At 42.6% G+C, this 21,006-nt stretch overlaps 1 protein-coding gene across 1 annotated transcript; it reads left to right on the plus strand.

The window, feature by feature from the left end:
- The first annotated feature begins 4,119 nt into the window (after positions 1 to 4,119).
- cfap206 (cilia and flagella associated protein 206) lies at positions 4,120 to 20,552 on the plus strand. The gene is made up of 12 exons (XM_063223746.1): positions 4,120 to 4,326; positions 4,425 to 4,508; positions 4,591 to 4,681; positions 5,645 to 5,833; positions 9,740 to 9,898; positions 13,637 to 13,851; positions 15,219 to 15,338; positions 16,578 to 16,776; positions 17,139 to 17,279; positions 17,527 to 17,720; positions 19,276 to 19,419; positions 20,230 to 20,552. Exons 1-12 carry the CDS (start codon positions 4,219 to 4,221, stop codon positions 20,449 to 20,451), a joined length of 1,866 nt encoding a protein of 621 aa, XP_063079816.1. The 5' UTR covers positions 4,120 to 4,218; the 3' UTR covers positions 20,452 to 20,552.
- Positions 20,553 to 21,006: the final 454 nt, after the last annotated feature.

The following is a 21,006-nucleotide window of genomic DNA, read 5'->3' on the forward strand; positions in this document are numbered from 1 at the left end:
GTCACTTCAAAACACTTCAAATACGCAGATCGGGTGTCATACTTAATCACTGGTTCACTCACACCTCTCCAGAAAATCAACTTTGGCCTTAGGTGTATGTTTAGGGTCATTGTGATCATGGAAAGCAACACAATGAAAATCAATGGAGTTCAATGAGAGATGGTGACATATTTGCTATTCGTAGAGCAATACATTTTTTACTTCATGATGTAATCAATGATAAAAGCCCTCACACACCAGCAGCATGCATGCAGCTCCACATAAGAGCTGTATCCCTCCCATGTTTGACTTTAGGCACCATGTATTTTTTCCAAATTCTTCACCTTTAACACCAAAGAAGTCTCTCCCACTGTCCTGTCTCAAAAAAGCCAGCCAAGAGTATGTCAGGCCTAATTCTGACAAAAATGAAGGCTAATGGGACTCATACTCTGAAATCAAGATCCCAAGATCAACCATTTTAGAACTGATAGCATCAGAACTATATGGTGTTGGAGATGAAGAATATGAAAAAAGAGAAATGGTGCATAAAGTGAAACATGGTACAGATACAGCTCTTATGAGGAGCTGCATGCATGCCGCAGGTGTTTGAGGGCTTTTGTCATTGATTAAATCATGAAGTTAAACATGTATTGCTCTACGAATAGTGAATATGTCACCATCTCTCATTGAACTCCATTGATTTGCATTGTGTTGCTTTCCATGATTACAATGACCCTAAACATACACCTAAGGCCAAAGTCGATTTTCTGGAGAGGTGAGAGTGATTCAGTGATTAAGTATGACACCCAATCTGCGTATTTGAAGTGTTTTGAAGTGACTTATCTGCTCATTTTCACATTATGTTCCATAGGCGACAAAACTTTTGTCTTGTGAAAATCTGCCCTGTCTGTGTTCAATAAAGGGTCAATCTGTCTTTGGTGCATGAAATTTATTTTTGTACATACATTTTCATTCGGGAGGGTTGTAGCTTTCATATGAGTGACGTCTGAAGCCAAGTGATTAATTGAAAGTCAGGTTATTAGCTGTTATTCCAAACAGATGGATAGGCGACAACTCTTTTGGAGGCGAGTGTAGTCAATCTATAGTCCTTTCCTTTTTGCTCCTTTGGAACTATCCTGAGCTGTCGTGGCTGGTATGCCGGCCTGTCTGAGGCTGAAGCTACTGAAATGGACCCTGTAGTACCATAGACCTGAACTAACTGCGTATGAGCTCTCTTAGCATGGCACCATCGGAGACACCACGCTGTAGAGATGAGCCATAGATATAGAACTCTAGATGTGGCCTTGACTACCCCTGTTACCTTTATTGGTACAAATGGTTCAATTTTATCCCTGCCCCATCTACTGTACGTACTATGATCTGTGGTGGTAACCACGCTTTTTGAATGAACATCAATTGGTGACAAGGTAATGTGCACATTTTATCCTGTAGATGGCGGTAAAACACCTTTGCTAACAGTCTGAGTTTCAAGAGGAGGCAGTGCCCAAAGCCAGTGTTGCCAGATTTTGTTTCCCGCCCAATTGGGCTGCTTAGGATGGCCGTGTGCGGGTAAAAATGACATTTAGCAGAAAAACCCACCCACTTTTTGCCATAGACGTCAATAGAATTGGGCGGGATTTTGTGCTTCTTGGCGGGTTTTCAGCATTTGTGGGCTGGAAATCATCAGCCTCATCTGGCAACCCTGCCCAATAGCTTGGCATGCCAAGATGCTACATCTAGTTTTCTACAGACATGTGCTTTCTTAGCTCGTCTACCATCTGATCTGTGTCAAAGAGATGGATCTACAACAAGAGCGGACAACAGGGCGTTTTTTGGGAAGTCATTCACTCCGTTTCCCGTCGTCATTCACTCCCACTCTTAAAATTAACTTAACTTTTTTCAGCCAACTTCACTACAGAAAAATGCATGATTTGGTATACAGTAAACCAAAGTAAATGAAGAGATTCCCCTTGCTTCTGAAATATATCTCACAATACATTCTCTATGTATTTCGAGCAGCTGTCACTCCAGGCACCATTTTGTCCGGGAGAAAATGCTTCCCGGAAGTTAACATTGATTGTCCTCACTTGAAGATCCATCTCTTTGTCTGTGTTAGCTGCCTCTCTGGGTGATGAAGGACCTGACTGGGGCTGAAGCTGTAGAGATGAATACAGGAGTTGTCACCAACTCAGACCAATACTGTGGCAATTATTAAATGAAATGTAATAACAGCAGCTTGTTATTTTATGTTATGGTGTACTCTATTTAGTAATACTGTGTACAAGCAAGCACTTATGTAAGCAATTACTAACAATATGCTATAGTAAACCTGCCACATATACAGTGTATGATATGAATGATAGAAATGCACTCCTGTGAGCAATCACAAATGGACTATTATCACATCAATATGACGAAAATAGATGAACAATTACTAACAAATGCACTTGATTTTCATCTGTCGTTTTAGTGTCTGTTTCTTTTTTTTTTTTTACTGACAACTGAGAAAGACGTCTGTGCCAACAGAGTAATCTCTAATATATGAAGTGCTGATGCTGAAGGAATCCTGTGCTCCACAATATATGAAGATTCCGTCTCCTGATGAAGTTGCTGTGTCACTAAGGTGCTGTTTCCACGTAGCAGGATATTATTATATGTGGATATTTTTTCTCCTGGTTACAGTTTCTCCTTGGTTTTGGCCTTCCGTTTCCACGTAACAGATTTTTAAAATCCAGATATAAAAAAGCAGGCTTTAAAAATATCCTAATTAGGGGGGTAAAAGGCATTTGTGAATATTTGGGAGTATTTGGAGTATTTATTTTTATCCATATGTTGCATTTCCACCTAAACAGGAGAAAAAAAAATATCCTGCTACGTGGAAACAGCTCCTAAATGTAATTTGAGACAAACAAGCAGCATCATATTCCACCTGTGGTGCCTATAGCCTACTATGTGGATCTGTCTGAAACACTACTGTTTTGAATAATGTGTGGAGAGCTATGCCTGCATCTCTTGTATTCTTTTTTTTCTCTTTTGTGAGGGGATGGTGACGTGATTACTCACTCTACCTCAAATCCACAGTTCAGGTGTTCAGATTGTAAACACATGTCTATATTTTTTAATAATACAAGAAACGTCTGTCTGTGTCTCCTCCTGTAGCCTGTTTGTTTGTCTGTCTGTGTCTCACACAACTCTCGCACCACTGCACTGCACCGAATGATCTCCCATTTGTAGAGTGAATTTCCACGACGGCGTACAATGCAAAGTTTCACGCCCAGGTAGCCCACCTAGCAGTCCAGTGCCCAGCCGACTATGCCACGGCTGGGCCACCAATAAAATTCATAAGATTATTTGATCTTTATCTCCTATATCTTTCACCTGATTTTACCCACTTAAACAACAGTCTTGCCATAAGCTTCCACTCGAGTTCTCATCTCCTTACATGTTACCATCAGCCTACTATGATAAGATAAGGTAGCCTATGTTAGGCTAACAATATTATAGTTATATACAGTACAAAACAACACGAGCAAATAGGCACTACAGGTTCTGCACTAGTTGTGAATAAATGCAGTTTATACTTTTGTCGTGCCTTATTTAATTGTGCTATATCATTGGGCCCAGTCTCAGAGCAACCGACAGGGGGAGACAAGTGGGTCATCTGTCCTGGATCCAGGGAGGGAGGGACCCCAGAATTGGGTCATCAAATAGGGTCACTACATAGTAGGCTGGCTGTGCATTCGGTTGGAGGGCATTTGGACTTGTCCCAGGGCCCAACCAAAACGGACAATAACTGCCAATAGCTATATATATTTTAAAACTATCTACATCTTAAGCAGACATCTAAGCAGACTACATTTAAGCAGATTTTAATAAAAGACAATAAATAATTATCTTCCCTGGTGCACAATAGGAAGTCCTAGATTAACTTGTCTAAACCTGCAGCTAACTTTGTAGTGTATATACCGGTATGTATTAATGACTATCTTGTTCCCATATCATTCCATGGCATACAGGAGGTGGTGCCTCACAGCAAGCTTGCATGGCATCAGATGGTGCTCTAGCACCCCCTCTTGGAGATGAATAGTTATGTCAGCTGGTCTATGTTTGAAGTTGCTATGGTAACCCAGTACAGTTTGTAAATATGCGGAGCAGCACGTCGAAAATGGGCACATGTCTGATACCTGCGCTTTTCTAATTGAAATACTCCGCAGCTCACGGGCCCGAGGGTAGCACATCATGGCTCGTGCTCAAGCAGAAAGTGTTATAAGACGTATTATTCGAGAAATTGCGCAGGAATGTGCAGGGAAAGGAGAGACGGTGTCTGAAACCCTAGTAGCTTTTATGGTGAGTGATATCAATACCATTATTCCCCCTAACGAAACTGGCACTACAATGCATATACTAGTGACATAATTCAGGCGTGATCTCTCGCTTTCCTGTAGGTGAAGGCCACAGTTTTAGATCCACGAAATCATTTTAATGTTGATCGCACCCTTACCAAACAAGATGTGCAAGAACTTATGAGGGTAAGGTGGATGAACCTCAGATTTTCACTAATAAAAAGTAGACCTACTCCTGCTACCACTAATATAATGATGTCTTATCTAGGTTTGCGTGGACAAACTCATGGAGCAGGGAAGTCCTGCTCTCGACACAATCAAAATGCAAGTCTTCTTTGACATGAATTATACATCTCGCCGTAAGTATGCATATGAACACACACAGTATGTATTGCCCAACACACAGTGCATGTTCTTCTGACTGTCACAGTTCATAGTGTCCTCCACACACAGCCAGGGGCATAGCAACACATTCTGGGCCCTATGTACAATCAGCCCAATGCACAATGTACAAGACACTGTGTGGGCCCCCGACACATGGGGCCCTGATAACTCAGTAACACTTTACCCCCCTGTATGACATCCCTGCACACAGTCCATACTGTACATCCCATGATTAGCAGTTCTGCAGAAGGGTTTATGTTTGGAACATTTTGGGAAATCGACATTTATGTATCGGGCATCCCATTGCATTGCATTGCGAAATGCATTTTATAAAGGTTTCAAAATATGTTTTCAAAATATTTGAATGGCAAGAATTCACACATATATGACAGAACTTCTGAACAGCCATTTCCAATAATAAAATGCAAAAGTCTAAAATGGGGTGTGCACCACTTTGCAACGCATACAGTATACTACACATGTATTATAGCCAGGGCTTGACATCAACTTTTTCGCATGCCGGCCACTGTGGCTAGTGGTTTTCCAGAGTCAATAGCCATCCAGCTATTCTACTAGCCACGAATTTGTTTTTTTTGTTTTTTTTATCATGATGTTGTACATATAACCTCAGAAGATGAGTCACGCTGCACATGCTCATGCCATGACGTGTTGCCTCACTGACACCAAGTCAAGTGTACTTTTGTTGTCAAAAATCTATGTAACAGGGTTAGCACAGAAGTTTGAAATTGCGTCTCCAATGTGCACTTTAACTAAAAATATTGACAATAATCTCTCTCTCTTTCTTTCTCTCTCTTTCTCTCTCTCTCTCTCTCTCTCTCTCTCTCTCTCTCTCTCTCTCTCTCTCTCTCTCTCTCTCTCTCACACACACACACACACACACACACACACACACACACACACATACACACACACACCAGGCGAGTATCTGGAGGAACATCACCGAGTGCTGCTGTCTCGCCTGGCCTCCCTGAGTCGCGAGATCACCGACAGCCGCCTGAGGACCCGGGACGACCTGGAGGCGCTGTACCGCCGCATCGTCACCTACGTGCTGCTGCGCTCCGGACTGGGCTCCGCCACCAACATCAACACCGTCAGAGAGGTCACAGGTGACATTACATTACATTACACTACACTTACACATTACATTACACTTACATATTACACTACACCAACATCAACACCGTCAGAGAGGTCACAGGTGACCGAAGATGATGTGCACACATTACATTACATTACACTTACATAATACATTACATTACATAAACACTACACTACACATTACATTACACTACATTACATTACATTACATTACACTTATTACACTTACACATTACATTTCACTACACTTACATATTACATTACACCAACATCAATACCACACATTACATTACATTACATTACATTACATTACATTACATTACACATTACATTACACCAACATCAACACTGTGAGAGAGGCCACAGGTGAGTGAGGATGATGTGCACACACCAAGGTTGGGCAATAATATTTTGGCCCAAGGGTCACATTGGGTCTAGAAACTTTAGAAATATTGGTCGGAAGGGCCATACCTCACAGGCAACTTGACTGTCAATAGCACACGAGGATGTAGGCTAGCATAACTTTAAAATTGCACTGAAATATATTTACAGTACAGTAGCCAACTGTATAACCTATATCCACTTTTCATATTGCATGTTTATGCTGTTGATATGGGTATTATATTAATAGTAATAAAGCTTGGGCCCTGCCGTGGCCTAACGGTAGGGCACTACTCGTCTGCCATGCGGCCGACCCGGGTAAGGGGTTCGACTCCCGGTCCGAGTCCTTTGCCGGCCCTTCCCCGTCTCTCTCTTCCAACTCGCTTCCTGTCTGTTCTTCACTGTCCTGTCTCATGAAACACAATGGGCATTTCTCAAAACCTAGTGTGCACACTTCCAAGTGTATTCAGCCTAATTAGTCACGCCCAGTGATTGCATGCTCTTTATTAGTCACACCCAGTGATTGGATACTCCATAGAGTTCACCAAAAAGTATCCAATCACTGGGCGTGACTAATTAGGCGGATACACTTAGAACTGTGCACACTAGGTTCTGAAAAAATACTTCTCGGGGTATGGCAGTGCAAATTTTACCTCCATGCTAGCAGTTAAAGGGGTCCTATTATGCTTTTTCATGTCCACTACCCATTTATTGGGTTACACAGCATCTGTTGTATGTAAAAGCTTGGTGAAAGCTGCATTTCACAAATTGGCCTCTTGGGGGAGAATTTCTCTGCCGCAGGAACGCTATTTCTCAACTGTCAGAGAACGCGTGGTTGGGTTTTCAACATTCTATAGCTTTTGTTTCCGGTACGGGTCTACGTCATGCTGTACCTAACATTGCTGCTTATGGGATGGAGTGTTGACGATGTCACAGACCATTTATTAATTGCAGAGACAGTAGACCTAATGCGCATTTGTTCATCGCAGCCACATAGCCTAGGCCTATCTGAATTTGACAGTATTGTGATGAGATGTATCCTATTTGTGAATACACCACTGAGTGTACAAAATAGTGTACAAGAATAGTGTAGCCTACAAGGATAGGATTTCGCCATCCACAAGTTTATTCCATTACGCACGTTTTTTTTTTTTCAATTCATAAATCGGCTCCGTCAATAGGCTACAACACTCACCTGTGGCCCAAGTTATATATTTTTGTTTCATTGTGATATTAAAGCTGCATTTTACATTGATAAAATACCGGTTGGTAGGCATATGGCTAACGGGTCAGAAACAGTTGAATGAGGAAGGTCGAAAACAGGCAGAGCGCGTTAACGCAGTTGCGCACTGAGAATCCAAAACACTTCCAAGTGGGTGAAAGACTCGAATCTCTCCTTTCTCTCTCTTCGCTTCAGGGCCGTTTTGCATATGCTGTTGGCAAGACTAACTTTTGTTTGGTAAGATGTGAAAACCCTACACTTGTATTGCCGCTTGAAGCATAACATTAATTAGAAGACGTGCGCTGATGTTATCCAAATAGGTATCACGACATGACCAGCAGCCGTTTGCATCAGCAATGTTGGCAAGGATTAGCCAGTTAGTATAGGCTATGCGTAGGCTACAATTCAGTAATTAAAATGCAACGCAGTTTTGCTCATCATATCTGCAAGAGCAACGTGGATATTGGCTTGACGTCGTTTAAAACTGGTCAAGTCGTCGGGCGGCATGTCAAAAATAATGAAACTGAAACGGATAGGGCCTATTGTTATATAAAAAAAATCCTGTCCTGTCGATAAATGCGAACAAAAAAACCACGAAACCGAAACTAGGCCTAGGCGTTATTATAAGACCCAGTATGAAACCAATCCATCGAGGACCGCCCATTGCGCTTCCAATCCAGTGGGCGCATCATTTCTGCCGGGGACTAAATAGAAATGCAGTTACTAAAATGAAACCATGCACCTGAAAATACATTGAAATGTATTTTTATGAAGCATAGCCTATCACCATTGTGCATTAGGCCTACAGCCAACGAGCAAACAGGAACTCATTTTTAAAAGCCAACAACGCGTGCGCTCAGTAGCCTATTCAGGCTGTCTTGCAAATAGACCACAGGACGAATTTGAACACGGAGTTCATATCACAAATAGGGTGTCACGATATCACTGACAGACGTTGAATTGATAGGTTTGAGTCCGACAAGTCGTGCCATTATCTTACTGGGCGCACTCTTTCAATTTCGGACTGCGTCTTTGACAGCCAGATGGGGGCTGCCGCGGGAGCGAAGAAAATGTCCACAACGCTGAATAAATAGGCCTATCCTTTGAACTGTGTACAGCAATTGCAGATGATTAGCTTATTGGAAAGCCTATTTTGTGAAGGTTAACTTGTCATTAACAAGGGAATGTGATCTGATTTCAATCCCAGAACATTCTTTGTGTCTTCAAATGTTCACCTGTCAACAGCAGATCTAGACTTCTCCCACCTAGACCAGCGCGACACTTGTCTGTTTGCGAGCAGTAAACTTGGCTGATAACTTCAACTTTAGGGCTACAGTATGCAAGGCTAGACAGCGGGTTAACCAATCAGGCCCCTACTGTTGCGTTAATAATGTTTGAGATAAAGATTCTTCAGCGCAGGATATCAGAAATAAACAAGACAGCGCAGATGGCTATTAGTCTTTTTTTTTTTTTTTTAAATGGTCACAATCGCGTTATTACGCATCATATGCAATATGCGTATTATTTCATGAAACCTCAAATCGGAAGCAATAGCCTGTACCCAGCACTTTCAACCCTTTCTCAGATTAATGGCAGCCTAATTGTCCCAAGCGATTTTGAAATCAAACTGAAGCCCATGCACGGAAGACTCGCATTGGATAGGGACTGGGTTTCAGCAAATGACACAGAATAACACAAATAACAACGTGGGACTTATGATGCGTCCTTTTCAGATTGATTGTGGACATTGGGTGAACTATTTGGCTGTCAACTTTAGACATAGGCTACAGGGTTGGATTCCAGGTCAAAAACAGCTGTGCTGCTGACGTAATATTAGTAATAGAATGCTTGATGAAACGCTCCATGCTGCGTCGAGATTTCAGAATGTTGAAGGGTCTAACATTCTGCACTTCCACGCGTTTCAAACAGGCGGCGTAGGGTGCATGTACACAATGATAAAAAATAATGGACATGAAAACAAGTGATCATTCAAAATTAACTCCACTAACCACAGTAAAGCAAAATATTAACAATGAAAGTTATTCTAAATAGCATAATAGGGCACCTTTAACATTGAGTCCTATGAGACCAGCTCGCGGCTAACTGGTCTCATAGGACTCAATGTTAACTGTTAGCTTGGAGGTAAAATTTGCACTGGCATAACTAGAAAACGGTTGAAAGTACAGGAGAACGGTAAAACCCTATTATTTAACTCAAGGGAAGGTGTAAAATAAGCTTATTTTCAAAAATGGGACAGTGTCCCTTTAAGAAATAAAAAAATAAATCTTGAACTTGTTGTCATCATGTGCAGCTGCACTGCAGAGCATCTTCCCGCAGTCGGAGCTGGCCACCTTCATGACGCTGAGTAAAGCAGACAAGGAGCAGCACCTCAGCGAGCTCACCATGATCGTCACCGGCATACGCCTCTTCAACAAGGACTGCCGCAAGGGAGGAGAAGAAATCGACGACCGTAAGAACTGGAGACTAGGAGAATGATTGTAGTTGAAGTTGGTCCCATTTTGTTGCATTGTTGACGCGTGCTACGACTTACCTTGGTCTACTATACATGTTTTTTTTTTGTTTACAAACAAAGGGGAGGGGCAAGACACTGGCATCCAACCATATGAGCTACATTTTTGACCGACAGCGGTTTCCAACAATCAGAGGTTGAGTTGTGCGCAGCCAAGGTCACGCAGCCAGGGGGAAACAAAATTTGAGAGCCCATGTATATGAACAATGTTTGGTTTTTACCATACATAGGTTTCACGTTTACAAACATTCGTGTTGAGAGGAGGGGCAAGATGTTAGGCATCCAACCACGTGAGCTCAGTTTTTGAGTGACAGCAGTTTCCAACAATCAGAGGTTAAAGAGTGCACAGCCAGTGGTACACAGCCGGGGGTGTTTACAAATGTCAAATCTATGTACACTCCCTATTCTGTTTCTCCCTACTAGTGTGGTATGAAGTGTCATTCCGTAGGATTTTTGTGCTAAAATTGATTTTTTTTGCATGATTTGCTTTGTTTGGGGTCCTACTACTGAAAAATGATGGGTGTCGAATTTTCTGACCCCGTTATACCCCTCCTCTAGGGGGCGCTTTCTCGCCCTAGCCAGTATAGCTACCGAACCCATATCTCTGCTAATAATGATCACATTTTCACAATCTTGGTGTCAATTTCAGGGTTATTGATGATGCTGAGTCCATTTATGACAGTTTCATTATGATCAGAAGTTGCCATTAGACATATTTTGTAGATTTAAAGGCTATTTTGTCCACCTACAAGCCTGCTGTGGGAGATATGACTATGATGGCATCTGTCTCATTGGATCTGTGCACATCATATACATAATAAAGATTTACATTTTATTAGGGTCAGTACTGTGAGAAAATGATGGGTTTCAAATTGATTACGCCTCCAGGGGGTGCCTTTTCACCTCGGCCAGGATACGTATTGCAACCATAAATGCAGCAATAAAGATCCTATTTTCAGAAACATGGTGTCAATTTAGGGGTTATTGAGGATCCTGAGTCCATTTATGGCAGTTCTAGTGTGATCAGAAGTTGTCATGACTCATTTTTAGGTAATGGCAAAGAGTTGTCAAACTTGCCAATAACACGATTGAAAATGAATATACCAGGATCTTCTTCAAATAAAACCCTCAGAGGTTCAAATAATTAAGAGTGACGCCTGCTCCAAAAATAAAATTGTACAGTAAATGGCAAACCAAACATTTACTCTACATTTACTTTAAACAGAATCAGGTAAACAAAACCCACCCGACTTGTTCATGCATTTCAGAACACCTTGTCCTATTTGTTTTTCGAGTCCAATTATTCTTTGGTAGTCACTGCCAATACAAATTACTCACTTTGGTTACTTTATTCTCCGACCCTCCATAGAGAAATAATTACTTTAGTTGCTCTGGTAGCGTTGGAAACCTTTGATCTACACACACAAGTAGACAATTCTTATCTTCTGTTAAACAGTTTTGTTTTTCTATCACGATTTCTTTCTCCTGATATTGCTAATCGGCCAAGCCTTATACAAAGTGTATTAGAAACTGAGCTGCTCAGTTTCATTGAACATCTATTTTATGCCATAGTAGTCAGAACTCCCACAACAGACCTGTAGGTGGACAAAATAGCCTTTAAATGTCAAAAATATGTGTAATAGCAACTTCTGATCACACTAGAACTGCCATAAATGGACTCAGAATTCATGCTGCCCATTCACTAATGTTACCTTTTTCATGAATACTTACCACCAGCATCAAATTCTAAGTATTCATTATGACTGGAAAAATTGCACTTTTCATACATGAAAAGGGGGATCTTCTCCATGATCCGCCATTTTGAATTTCCAAAACCAGCCATTTTTAGCTGCAAAAATAACTGTACTTGGACCATACTAGAAAATATTTGTTTATTGCTTAGTAAACTTTCATGTAAAGATCAAATTTGGCAATAGGCAGCCCAGTTTCAATGAGCAGCATAGTTGCAGTACCTTTTTTGACCATTTCCTGCACAGTGTCCCTTTAACTCCAACCCAAAAAGTCACTATATGAAACACAGTTACACACACAAATTACATAGCTGGTCAGCATCATCTTCCTGAGTGCACACAACGCCCTCTGGTTGGTTAATATTTAGTCTTTATTTGAAGAAGATCCTGGTATATTCATTTTCAATCGTGTTATTGGCAAGTTTGACAACTCTTTGCCACTACCTAAAAATGAGTCATGACAACTTCTGATCACACTAGAACTGCCATAAATGGACTCATGATCCTCAATAACCCCTAAATTGACACCATGTTTGTGAAAATAGGATCTTTATTGCTGCATTTATGGTTGCAATACGTATCCTGGCCAAGGTGAAAAGGCGCCCCCTGGAGGGGTAATACATTTGAAACCCATAATTTTCTCACAGTACTGACCCTAATAAAATGTAAATCTTTATTATGTATATGATGTGCATAGATCCAATGAGACAGATGCCATCATAGTCATATCTCCCACAGCAGGCTTGTAGGTGGACAAAATAGCCTTTAAATCTCAAAAATATGTCTAATAGCAACGTCTAATCAAAATGAAACTGTCATAAATGGACTCAGCATCATCAATAACCCTGAAATAAACACCAAGATTGTGAAAATGTTATCATTATTAGTAGAGATATGGGTTCGGTAGCTATACTGGCTAGGGCGAGAAAGCGCCCCCTAGAGGAGGGGTATAACGGGGTCAGAAAATTCGACACCCATCATTTTTCAGTAGTAGGACCCCAAACAAAGCAAATTATGCAAAAAATTCCATTTTAGAACAAAAATCCTACGGAAGCTGTTATTCAGACAATTCATATCACACTATACTGTATATATCCCTATAGCCTGTTCTGGACCCCGTTTCTCGAAAGCATCATATGCTAATCAGTTAGCAACTTACTAGATTTACAATGGGAAATTTATTTCTATTTATGTATCCTTTATTTAACCAGGAAGTCCCATTGAGTTACACTTACTCTTCTTCCAACCAAGTAACCAAGTAAGTTGCTAACTTAGTTACCAACAATGTTGTCAAGAAACACACCCCTGTTTTGTTGTTGTTGTTGTTGTGTGTAACTCTAGTGCCAGGGATCCTAAACGAGGCCATACGTGCCATTGTGGTCGACATGGAGAAGGAGCTTCAGCAGACGCTGAAGGGGGTGTTTACAAATGTCAAACCCATGTATACTCATCCTATTCCGTTTGTTGTTGTTGTTGTTGTTGTTGTGTGACACTGCAGTGCCAGGGATCTTAAACGAGGCCATACCTGCCATGTTGTTGTTGTTGTTGTGTGACACTGCAGTGCCAGGGATCTTAAACGAGGCTATACCTGTCATGTTATTGTTGTTGTTGTGTGTAAGTGCAGTGTCAGGGATCCTAAACGAGGCCATACCTGCCATGTTGTTGTTGTTGTTGTTGTTGTCTGCGACTGCAGTGCCAGGGATCCTAAACGAGGCCATACCTGCCATGTTGTTGTTGTTGTTATTATTGTTGTTGTTGTGTGTAACTGCAGTGCCAGGGATCCTAAACGAGGCCATACCTGCCATGTTGTTGTTGTTGTTGTTGTTGTTGTTGTTGTTGTTGTTGTTGTTGTGTGTAACTCTAGTGCCAGGGATCTTAAACAAGGCCATACCTGCCATGTTGTTGTTGTTGTTGTGTGTAACTGCAGTGCCAGGGATCCTAAACGAGGCCATACCTGCCATGGTGGGAGACATGGAGAAGGAGCTTCAGCAGACGCTCCGCTCGGCCTGGAAGTACACCAGCGTGCTGGAGAAGGCTGCGGACAGCAAGTTCGGCGCCACGCTGGGTATGGACGTGGCCGCGCTGATGAAGCAGGCACTATACAACCTCAGGCAGCACGAGGCCCTGCTCAGAATCATCCTGGTGAGGAGAGGTCACCGGAAAACAAATGAGGAGCTCCTTTACCAAAACGCTATATCCACCATTTTTGACTTTTTGAATTTTAATATTGGAATTGACTGTTAAGAAGTCAAATCATCTATGTGTGACTTCTTGCCATTCAAATGTTTTGAGAACATACTTTAAAACCTCTATAAAAAAAATGCGTTTTGCAATTCAATTCAATTCAATGGAATGCCCAATACAATAATGTCAATTTCCCAACATTCTACAAAATGGATATGTCTCATTTTGGAAAAGAGCTCTTCAAATGAACTATCGAATGAACAAATGAATGAATGAATGAATGAAACCTTTAATCATGGACACTCTTTTCTGATGCAAGGTTTATTATCATTATCGTTGTTATGACGTATGCTTGCGTGCCACACAGGCCAAAACGTTATTGTACTACACAGAGTGAAGGTTTAATTCTGGCCCCTAGGGGGCGTGGCAAGCTCTAGCATTGCTGTACTGTACTATCAACTTCATGTTGTGTGTGGGCAAAGTTAGTGTGTGTATGTCTATGTTTTGCATGTGTATGAGGCTGGTGTGTGTGTGTGTGTGTGTGTGTGTGTGTGTGTGTGTGTGTGTGTGTGTGTGTGTGTGTGTGTGTGTGTGTGTGTGTGTGCTGAGAAGTGCTGTCTTTTACGTATGCTACTTCACACCTTAATTTCCCTCGGGATCAATACATGATACTCTACTTCTTCAATTAATGTGAGAACTTTTTTAAAAAAACTTTGAAGACCAAGCAACAGGCAACAGGCCTTAGCGTGATTCTTTATTTTCCACTCTTCATGCGATGTTCTTAGTATTACCATACATGTTTGTGTTTAAATGTGTGTGCTGTACACCAGGCGGATGTCCTCCTGTAGTATTACATGTTTGTGTTTAAAGGGACACTGTGCAGGAAATGGTCAAAAAAGGTACTGCAACCATGCTGCTCATTGAAACTGGGCTGCCTATTGCCAAATTTGATCTTTACATGAAAGTTTACTAAATAATAAACAAATATTTTCTAGTATGGTCCAAGTACTGTACAGTCATCTTTGCAGCTAAAAATTGCTATTTTTGGAAATGAAAAATGGCGGACCATGGAGAATATCCCCCTTTTCATGTATGAAAAGTGCAATTTTGCAAAAGTGCAAGTCATAATGAATACTTAGAATTTGATGCTGGTGGTAAGTATTCACGAAGAAGGTAACACTAGTGAATGGGCAGCATGCATTCTGGAAATAAACAACTAACAATCTCACACAGTGTCCCTTTAAATGTATGTGCTGTGCATCAGGCGGATGCCTTCCTGTGGTATTACATGTTTGTGTTTATTAAATGTGTGTGCTGTGCACCAGGCGGATGCCCTCCTGTGCGCCAAGCAAGTTGAGACGCTGCAGACGGACTTCACCAACCGCCTCGGCCTCCTGAAGACCACGGTGCACGCCAAGACGGCCGTCCCCACCCTGCAGGTTTTTGTGAGTGTTTCCAAGAACAGGATTAGGGATTAACATTGCTGTGGCGATCATGGTACCGGACTGTTTGATGTGCCCAACCCACTTCAACAGCAACAGTCAGGGCTGGACTGGTCATCTGGCATGAGCATTGAGAGTAAATAGAATGGAGGCCAAAATTCTATTTCATTGTTGAAGCCAAGTTGGAGCCAAGGTTGGACCCAAAAAGACCAAAAAATGGCCAAATCCCATTCATTCCTATGAGAGACATAAAACCCTGTATCTCCCTTAAATGCCACTCCAGGGGGATAATTTTTCGCTCAACTAGTAGGTCCCCTTGCTCTCCAACTTACCAGGGTGGTGATTTTTTGTGGTGATGTTTTGTTTTAGAGAGATATTAAAAGTTAAATTGACCAATGAGCATCAGAACATGGTTTGATTGACCGTTAGAAGTCTTGTTGTTGTCCAATCAGCACCTGCGTTTGGCGTTGCTAAGGTGGAATGTAAGTTGGAATGTTCCCAAATCTGGCTTCAAAGCGTTGAATGGCAAATAGCGTTGATTTGGCGTCCATTCTATTTACTGTCAATGGGCATGAGGGGCATATTTCTGGTGGGCCGACAGCCCCCAGAGTCACAGCACTGCTTTAAATGTTACCTTTACCTGCCCATGAAGGGTCAGTCTAACCAACAGGTTTTTACCTGTCCAATTCAACCAGGTGATGTGGCACTGGATTGCTTGTAACTAATGAATCCAGGTTGCCCATCACCGCCTCTCACTCCCCTCTCACCAGTCCTGATCAGGTAACTCACCTGTCCTCTCTCTCCACTCCCACCAGTCCTGATTAGGTAACTCACCTGTCCTCTCTCTCCCCTCCCACTTCCACCAGTCCCGATGCAAGTGCAATGTAATGTAATGTAATGTAATGCAATACTCGTTCTGATGCGCAGGTAACTCACCTGTGCTCTACTCGTTCTGATCATCAGGTAGCTCACCTGTCCTCTCTGTCTCTCCTCTCCTCTCCTCTCCTCTCCTCTCCTCTCCTCTCCTCTCTGTCTCTCCTCTCCTCTCCTCTCCTCTCCTCTCCTCTCCTCTCTGTCTCTCCTCTCTGTCTCTCCTCTCTGTCTCTCCTCTCTCTCTCCCCTCTTCTCTCCTCCCCTCTCCTCTTCTCTCCTCTCCTCTCCCCTCCTCTCTGTCTCTCCTCTCCTCTCCTCTCCTCTCTGTCTCTCCTCCCCTCCCCTCCCCTCCACTCTCCTCCCCACCAGCCCCTGTTCACGGCGCTGGCCAAGCTGTGGGTGGGCTTCCAGGACGAGATGGTGCTGCTGAACGTCCTGAACATGACCATGCTGAGCCTGCGTCCGTTCCTGTCCGCCCAGGAGCACCTGCTCTCCCCAGAGCAGCTGGATACACTGCTGGAGGGCACGCCCGTCAAGAGCGACGAGGAGCGGCTGAAGGAGAGCTCAGGTCAGACACAACACAGGGGTGCATTTCTCAAAAGAGAAGTTGATAGCCTGTTAGCAACGTCTGTAGTTGCCAATGGGAAAATGCATTGAAAACAACAAAGCAGCTAATGTAGTAAGCAACTTTGGTTTCGAGAAATCCACCCCAGGACAGCAGACCGCAACACAGGGACAGAAAGGTGGACGAATTGGCTCAATAATTCAGGGTATCATCTTTAACGAAAGAGTAATTCCCGGAAAACGAAAAAGAAAATTGAATTTACCGTCATTGCCACCTGAGGAGCGACCATTTTACCTTTCACTTTTTTTGTGCTTATTGTGTACGTACGTATGTATGCTATCTGTGCGCATTTCTTCTCCTTCCAGAAAACAAGATAAAACCAACAGAGTACAAAAACCAGGAGTGGTTCCTGCCCGAGACCACAGCCAACTTTGACCAACTGCCCATACAGTACAAGGGGGTCTGTGGCTACACGTTAATTGAAAAAGATGGACTACTGTTACCAGGTACAGTAAAGTAGTAGTAGTAGTAGTAGTAGTAGAACCGTAGTAGCTTTTATTTGTCCCAGTATGAGTAATTGTTTTGTAGTAGTACTATCACACACACACTCTCACTTCCAACAACATATTTTGAAACACATCAAAAATGGTAAACTTACTGTTATGTGGTCTTCCTGGTTACTCTCTGTGTTCTATATACTATGATTCCAAATTCCATGCCAGCGTTCTAGAATCTGTTCTCCTCCATTGTCAGGGAACCCGCAGGTGGGGCTTCTGAAACACAAGGACAAATACTACTCCTTCTCCTCCAAGGAGGCGGCGTGCGGCTTTGCCAACGAGCCCGAGCGGTTCGTGGAGGCCGTGATGGAGAAGGCCAAGAGGTGCCCAGAGCTCATCCAGCTGCTGGAGCTTCATCAGCAGTTTGCATGCATCACGCCCTACTCACAGGTAGGGCTGCACGATTATGGAAAACAAATCATAATCACGATTATTTTGGTCAAAATCGTAATCACGATTATTAATCACGATTATTGATTTTTTGCAGATTTTTTTGAAAATTATAACATGATGAAATATAACCAAGAATGAATTATATACGGGATGAGCAAAATAAAATGAATAAATAATTAGTAATAATTATGTTAAGGCAATAGCATGAAACTTAGGTGGACAGATTTCTGGCCAGAAACACCAGCCTGTCAGTATGTTCTGGCTTCAAGGACGCTCTCAAAGGTAGGTCACTATTGCCACGATTAAATCACGATTGAAATCACGACTTCGATTTCACAATTTGATCACGATTTTCGATTATTTTCGATGAATTGCGCAGCCCTACTTACAGGTAGGCACCTGACCACTCACACCCAGTCTGCTTCAGGTATCCTGATTGATGGGCAAAAAAAGAGACAGATACACAAAAACTTAACACACAATGATAAGGAAAAAAAAACAATTATGGGATTGCTGAGGTGTACTGTACCATACCATACATGGGCTAAATTGCCCATGGGGACCCAGGTTCGAATCCCGGTCTGGGTCATTTTGCAATGCTTCCCCCCCCCCGTGCCGGTCTCCTCACCATGGAGGTTTTACCCTAGCCTGGTCTTGACCATCCCATAATACTACAATTTAATTTCTTATTCATGGTCTGGAGGTTGTTTGATCTGACGTGGTTGCAGGAAGTGGGAAGTTTGCACTCAGTTCTGGTTTGAAATGATTGGACAGCTCTCACCCAATCGCAGACAGTTACTCAACAACACTCTTCGCTTATTGTCTGTTTTCTGGGGAGGGTTGGCCGGCAAGATCCTGCCGGCCAACAACGCTCCACAGAAAACTATAACCAGACTATGCTCGGAGTCAAGTCTTTTGGCGGAAGTACGTAGGATGGTGCGCAAGGCTCGTTTTACCCAGTGTGTAGTAGACCACTCTCTCATACTACATGGGAACTTTCGGTAACACTTTATTTTAGGGATACATCTATAAGCACTAATACATACAATGTTAATGCCTGCATAAGTAGCCTGTAAGGCATGTACTAAGCAAGCACTAAGGCCTACTAGGTACTTACTAAGGTTAAATTGGTAATGAATCCCTTATTGTGCATGAACAAGACATTTGCGAATACATGCCTAACACATGTTTGATTTTGCTTTGTACATGCCTTACAAGTTACTTATACAGGCAAATTGTATGTATTAGTGCTAATAGATGTATCCCTAAAATAAAGTGTTACCGAACTTTCCCCATGTGACTGTGTCCAGGAGGTGCAGTCAGGTGAAAGGCTACTGGTCAAGCCCATCGGCCATCTCCAAGACTGTATGTGGCGTGGTATCATTGAAAACGTCGTGTTGGTTGTGATGGTTTGCGCCACGTCATGTATGTTTTACGGCAGATGCAGTCAGGCGAGAGGCTCCTGGTGAAGCCCATCTCCAAGATTGTATGTGGTGTTTCATATTTTTTGAAAACATGTCTCGTGTACGTGTATGTTATACATGTTATATAGATGCAGTCAGGCGAGCGGCTCCTGGTGAAGCCCATCTCCAAGTGCGACAGCAGCACGCAGACAGACACACACCTGCTGGAGAGCAACATCGTCAAGAGCTACGAGTGGAACGAGTGGGAGCTGCGCAGGAAAGCCATACAGCTGGTCAGTCCACGCTAGCAGAGTGCTGTGCTGCTCACACACTACAGGTGTGTATATGCATTTGTGTGTGTGTGTTGCAGCCTGATCTTCAAAAATTCCGTGCTCCTGGACGCGGACATCAAGGACACGAAATCCATGTCCAAGAGCACGGATTTTGCCAAAATTCCGTGCTCCTGGACACAGAATTTTTTTCCGTGATGGGCACACGGAAGTGCTTTCTATATTCCCACAGCAGTGTGTTAACTCTATCATTAGAAAATACATACCAAATGCTAATCCTAAACAAAATAATGCTATAGGCATAGCGAACAACACGTTTCCCCTAGTGCGTCCTCAGGTTCAAACCTGAAGACGCACTAGGCGAAACGCGAAACGCGAAACGCGTTGTTCGCTACAAAAAAATAAAGAGAAAAAAAGAACAGTATCCAGTGTGCGTGTTTATGACCTTTTCATTCTGTCTCCTCTCATGTTGTAGTTTTCCTAACCCCAACTTGCTCCAAGGACTTTAACCAATACCATGTAATATCTGTAAGTCGTTTTGGGTATTTTTTTAAAAAGCATCTGCTAAGTGCAATTTAATAATGTAGAGTAAACTGATCCACTTCGGAAAGCCTAGGCCAGGGATGACTGGAGCATCAGAGACTTTGTAGTATTTTATTGTGGTGCAAACATAATGACTGACGTTTCGACGCTGTGTGCGTCTTCTTCAGAGTCAAACCCAAGGTTAGAGTGCAAGTGACTTCCCTTTTACGAGTTGCGATTTAATAATGTAATACTAATTATAATTATTTTGTGCTTGTCTCACTGTTGCAGGCTAACATCCGCAGAACGGTGACCCACTCCATGCAGACGGACCTGAGCCACATGAGGCGCAGCAACGTCACTCAGACGTACCCGCCCAGAGACGCGGGCTGCCAGGCCAAGCGAGACGCCAAGTCCAACGTCCCCAAGCCCGCCGTCTTCCTAGCAGGACTACGTGGGCAAAAGCCAGGAGGACCCAAGACTTTAAATCTGACCCCGTCAGTTTATGAGTAGATAAAATCAAGGAGGGGGGCTGACGTTGTATTTTTGTTCATGTAGACTTTTACATTTGTGTATATATACACAAAAATAAAGAGTGATTGGGACACTATGAATCATTCAACACTGAGTTCGTGCAACTTCAAGGGCTATGTTTGACTGCCTTATGCTACAATGACCTCGTGCTTCAGAGGCTGAGATATTTAGGTTTTTATAGACTGAGGGCACCTTTCCACCCAAAAAGGCGTAGGCATTCAACAGGGTTTTTTTCTGCAGGTGCCTTAGGCTAAAAAGGGTCAAAGAAGTTACATCTGTCTATGTGAATTATTTAATCTCATCTCTCTCAGTGCCTTTGTGTTTTGTTGTGCCCTAATGCCAACTGAATTTGTCACAATACACTACACTACACCAAAGATTCTCTATTCTAATTTAAATTTGGCATTTAAACCGCCTCTACACTAAAGACTACACTAAAGAATCCGGTTAGGTCACATTCCCTCTCTTTGTAGCTTTTCCTGGTATCCTTCTCAGTGGTGGAGCAGTTGGGGCTAGGGGACATACAGTAGGGGT

The sequence above is a fragment of the Engraulis encrasicolus genome, chromosome 18, assembly GCF_034702125.1.
Source record: "Engraulis encrasicolus isolate BLACKSEA-1 chromosome 18, IST_EnEncr_1.0, whole genome shotgun sequence".
In the NCBI taxonomy this organism is placed as follows: Eukaryota; Metazoa; Chordata; class Actinopteri; order Clupeiformes; family Engraulidae; genus Engraulis; species Engraulis encrasicolus.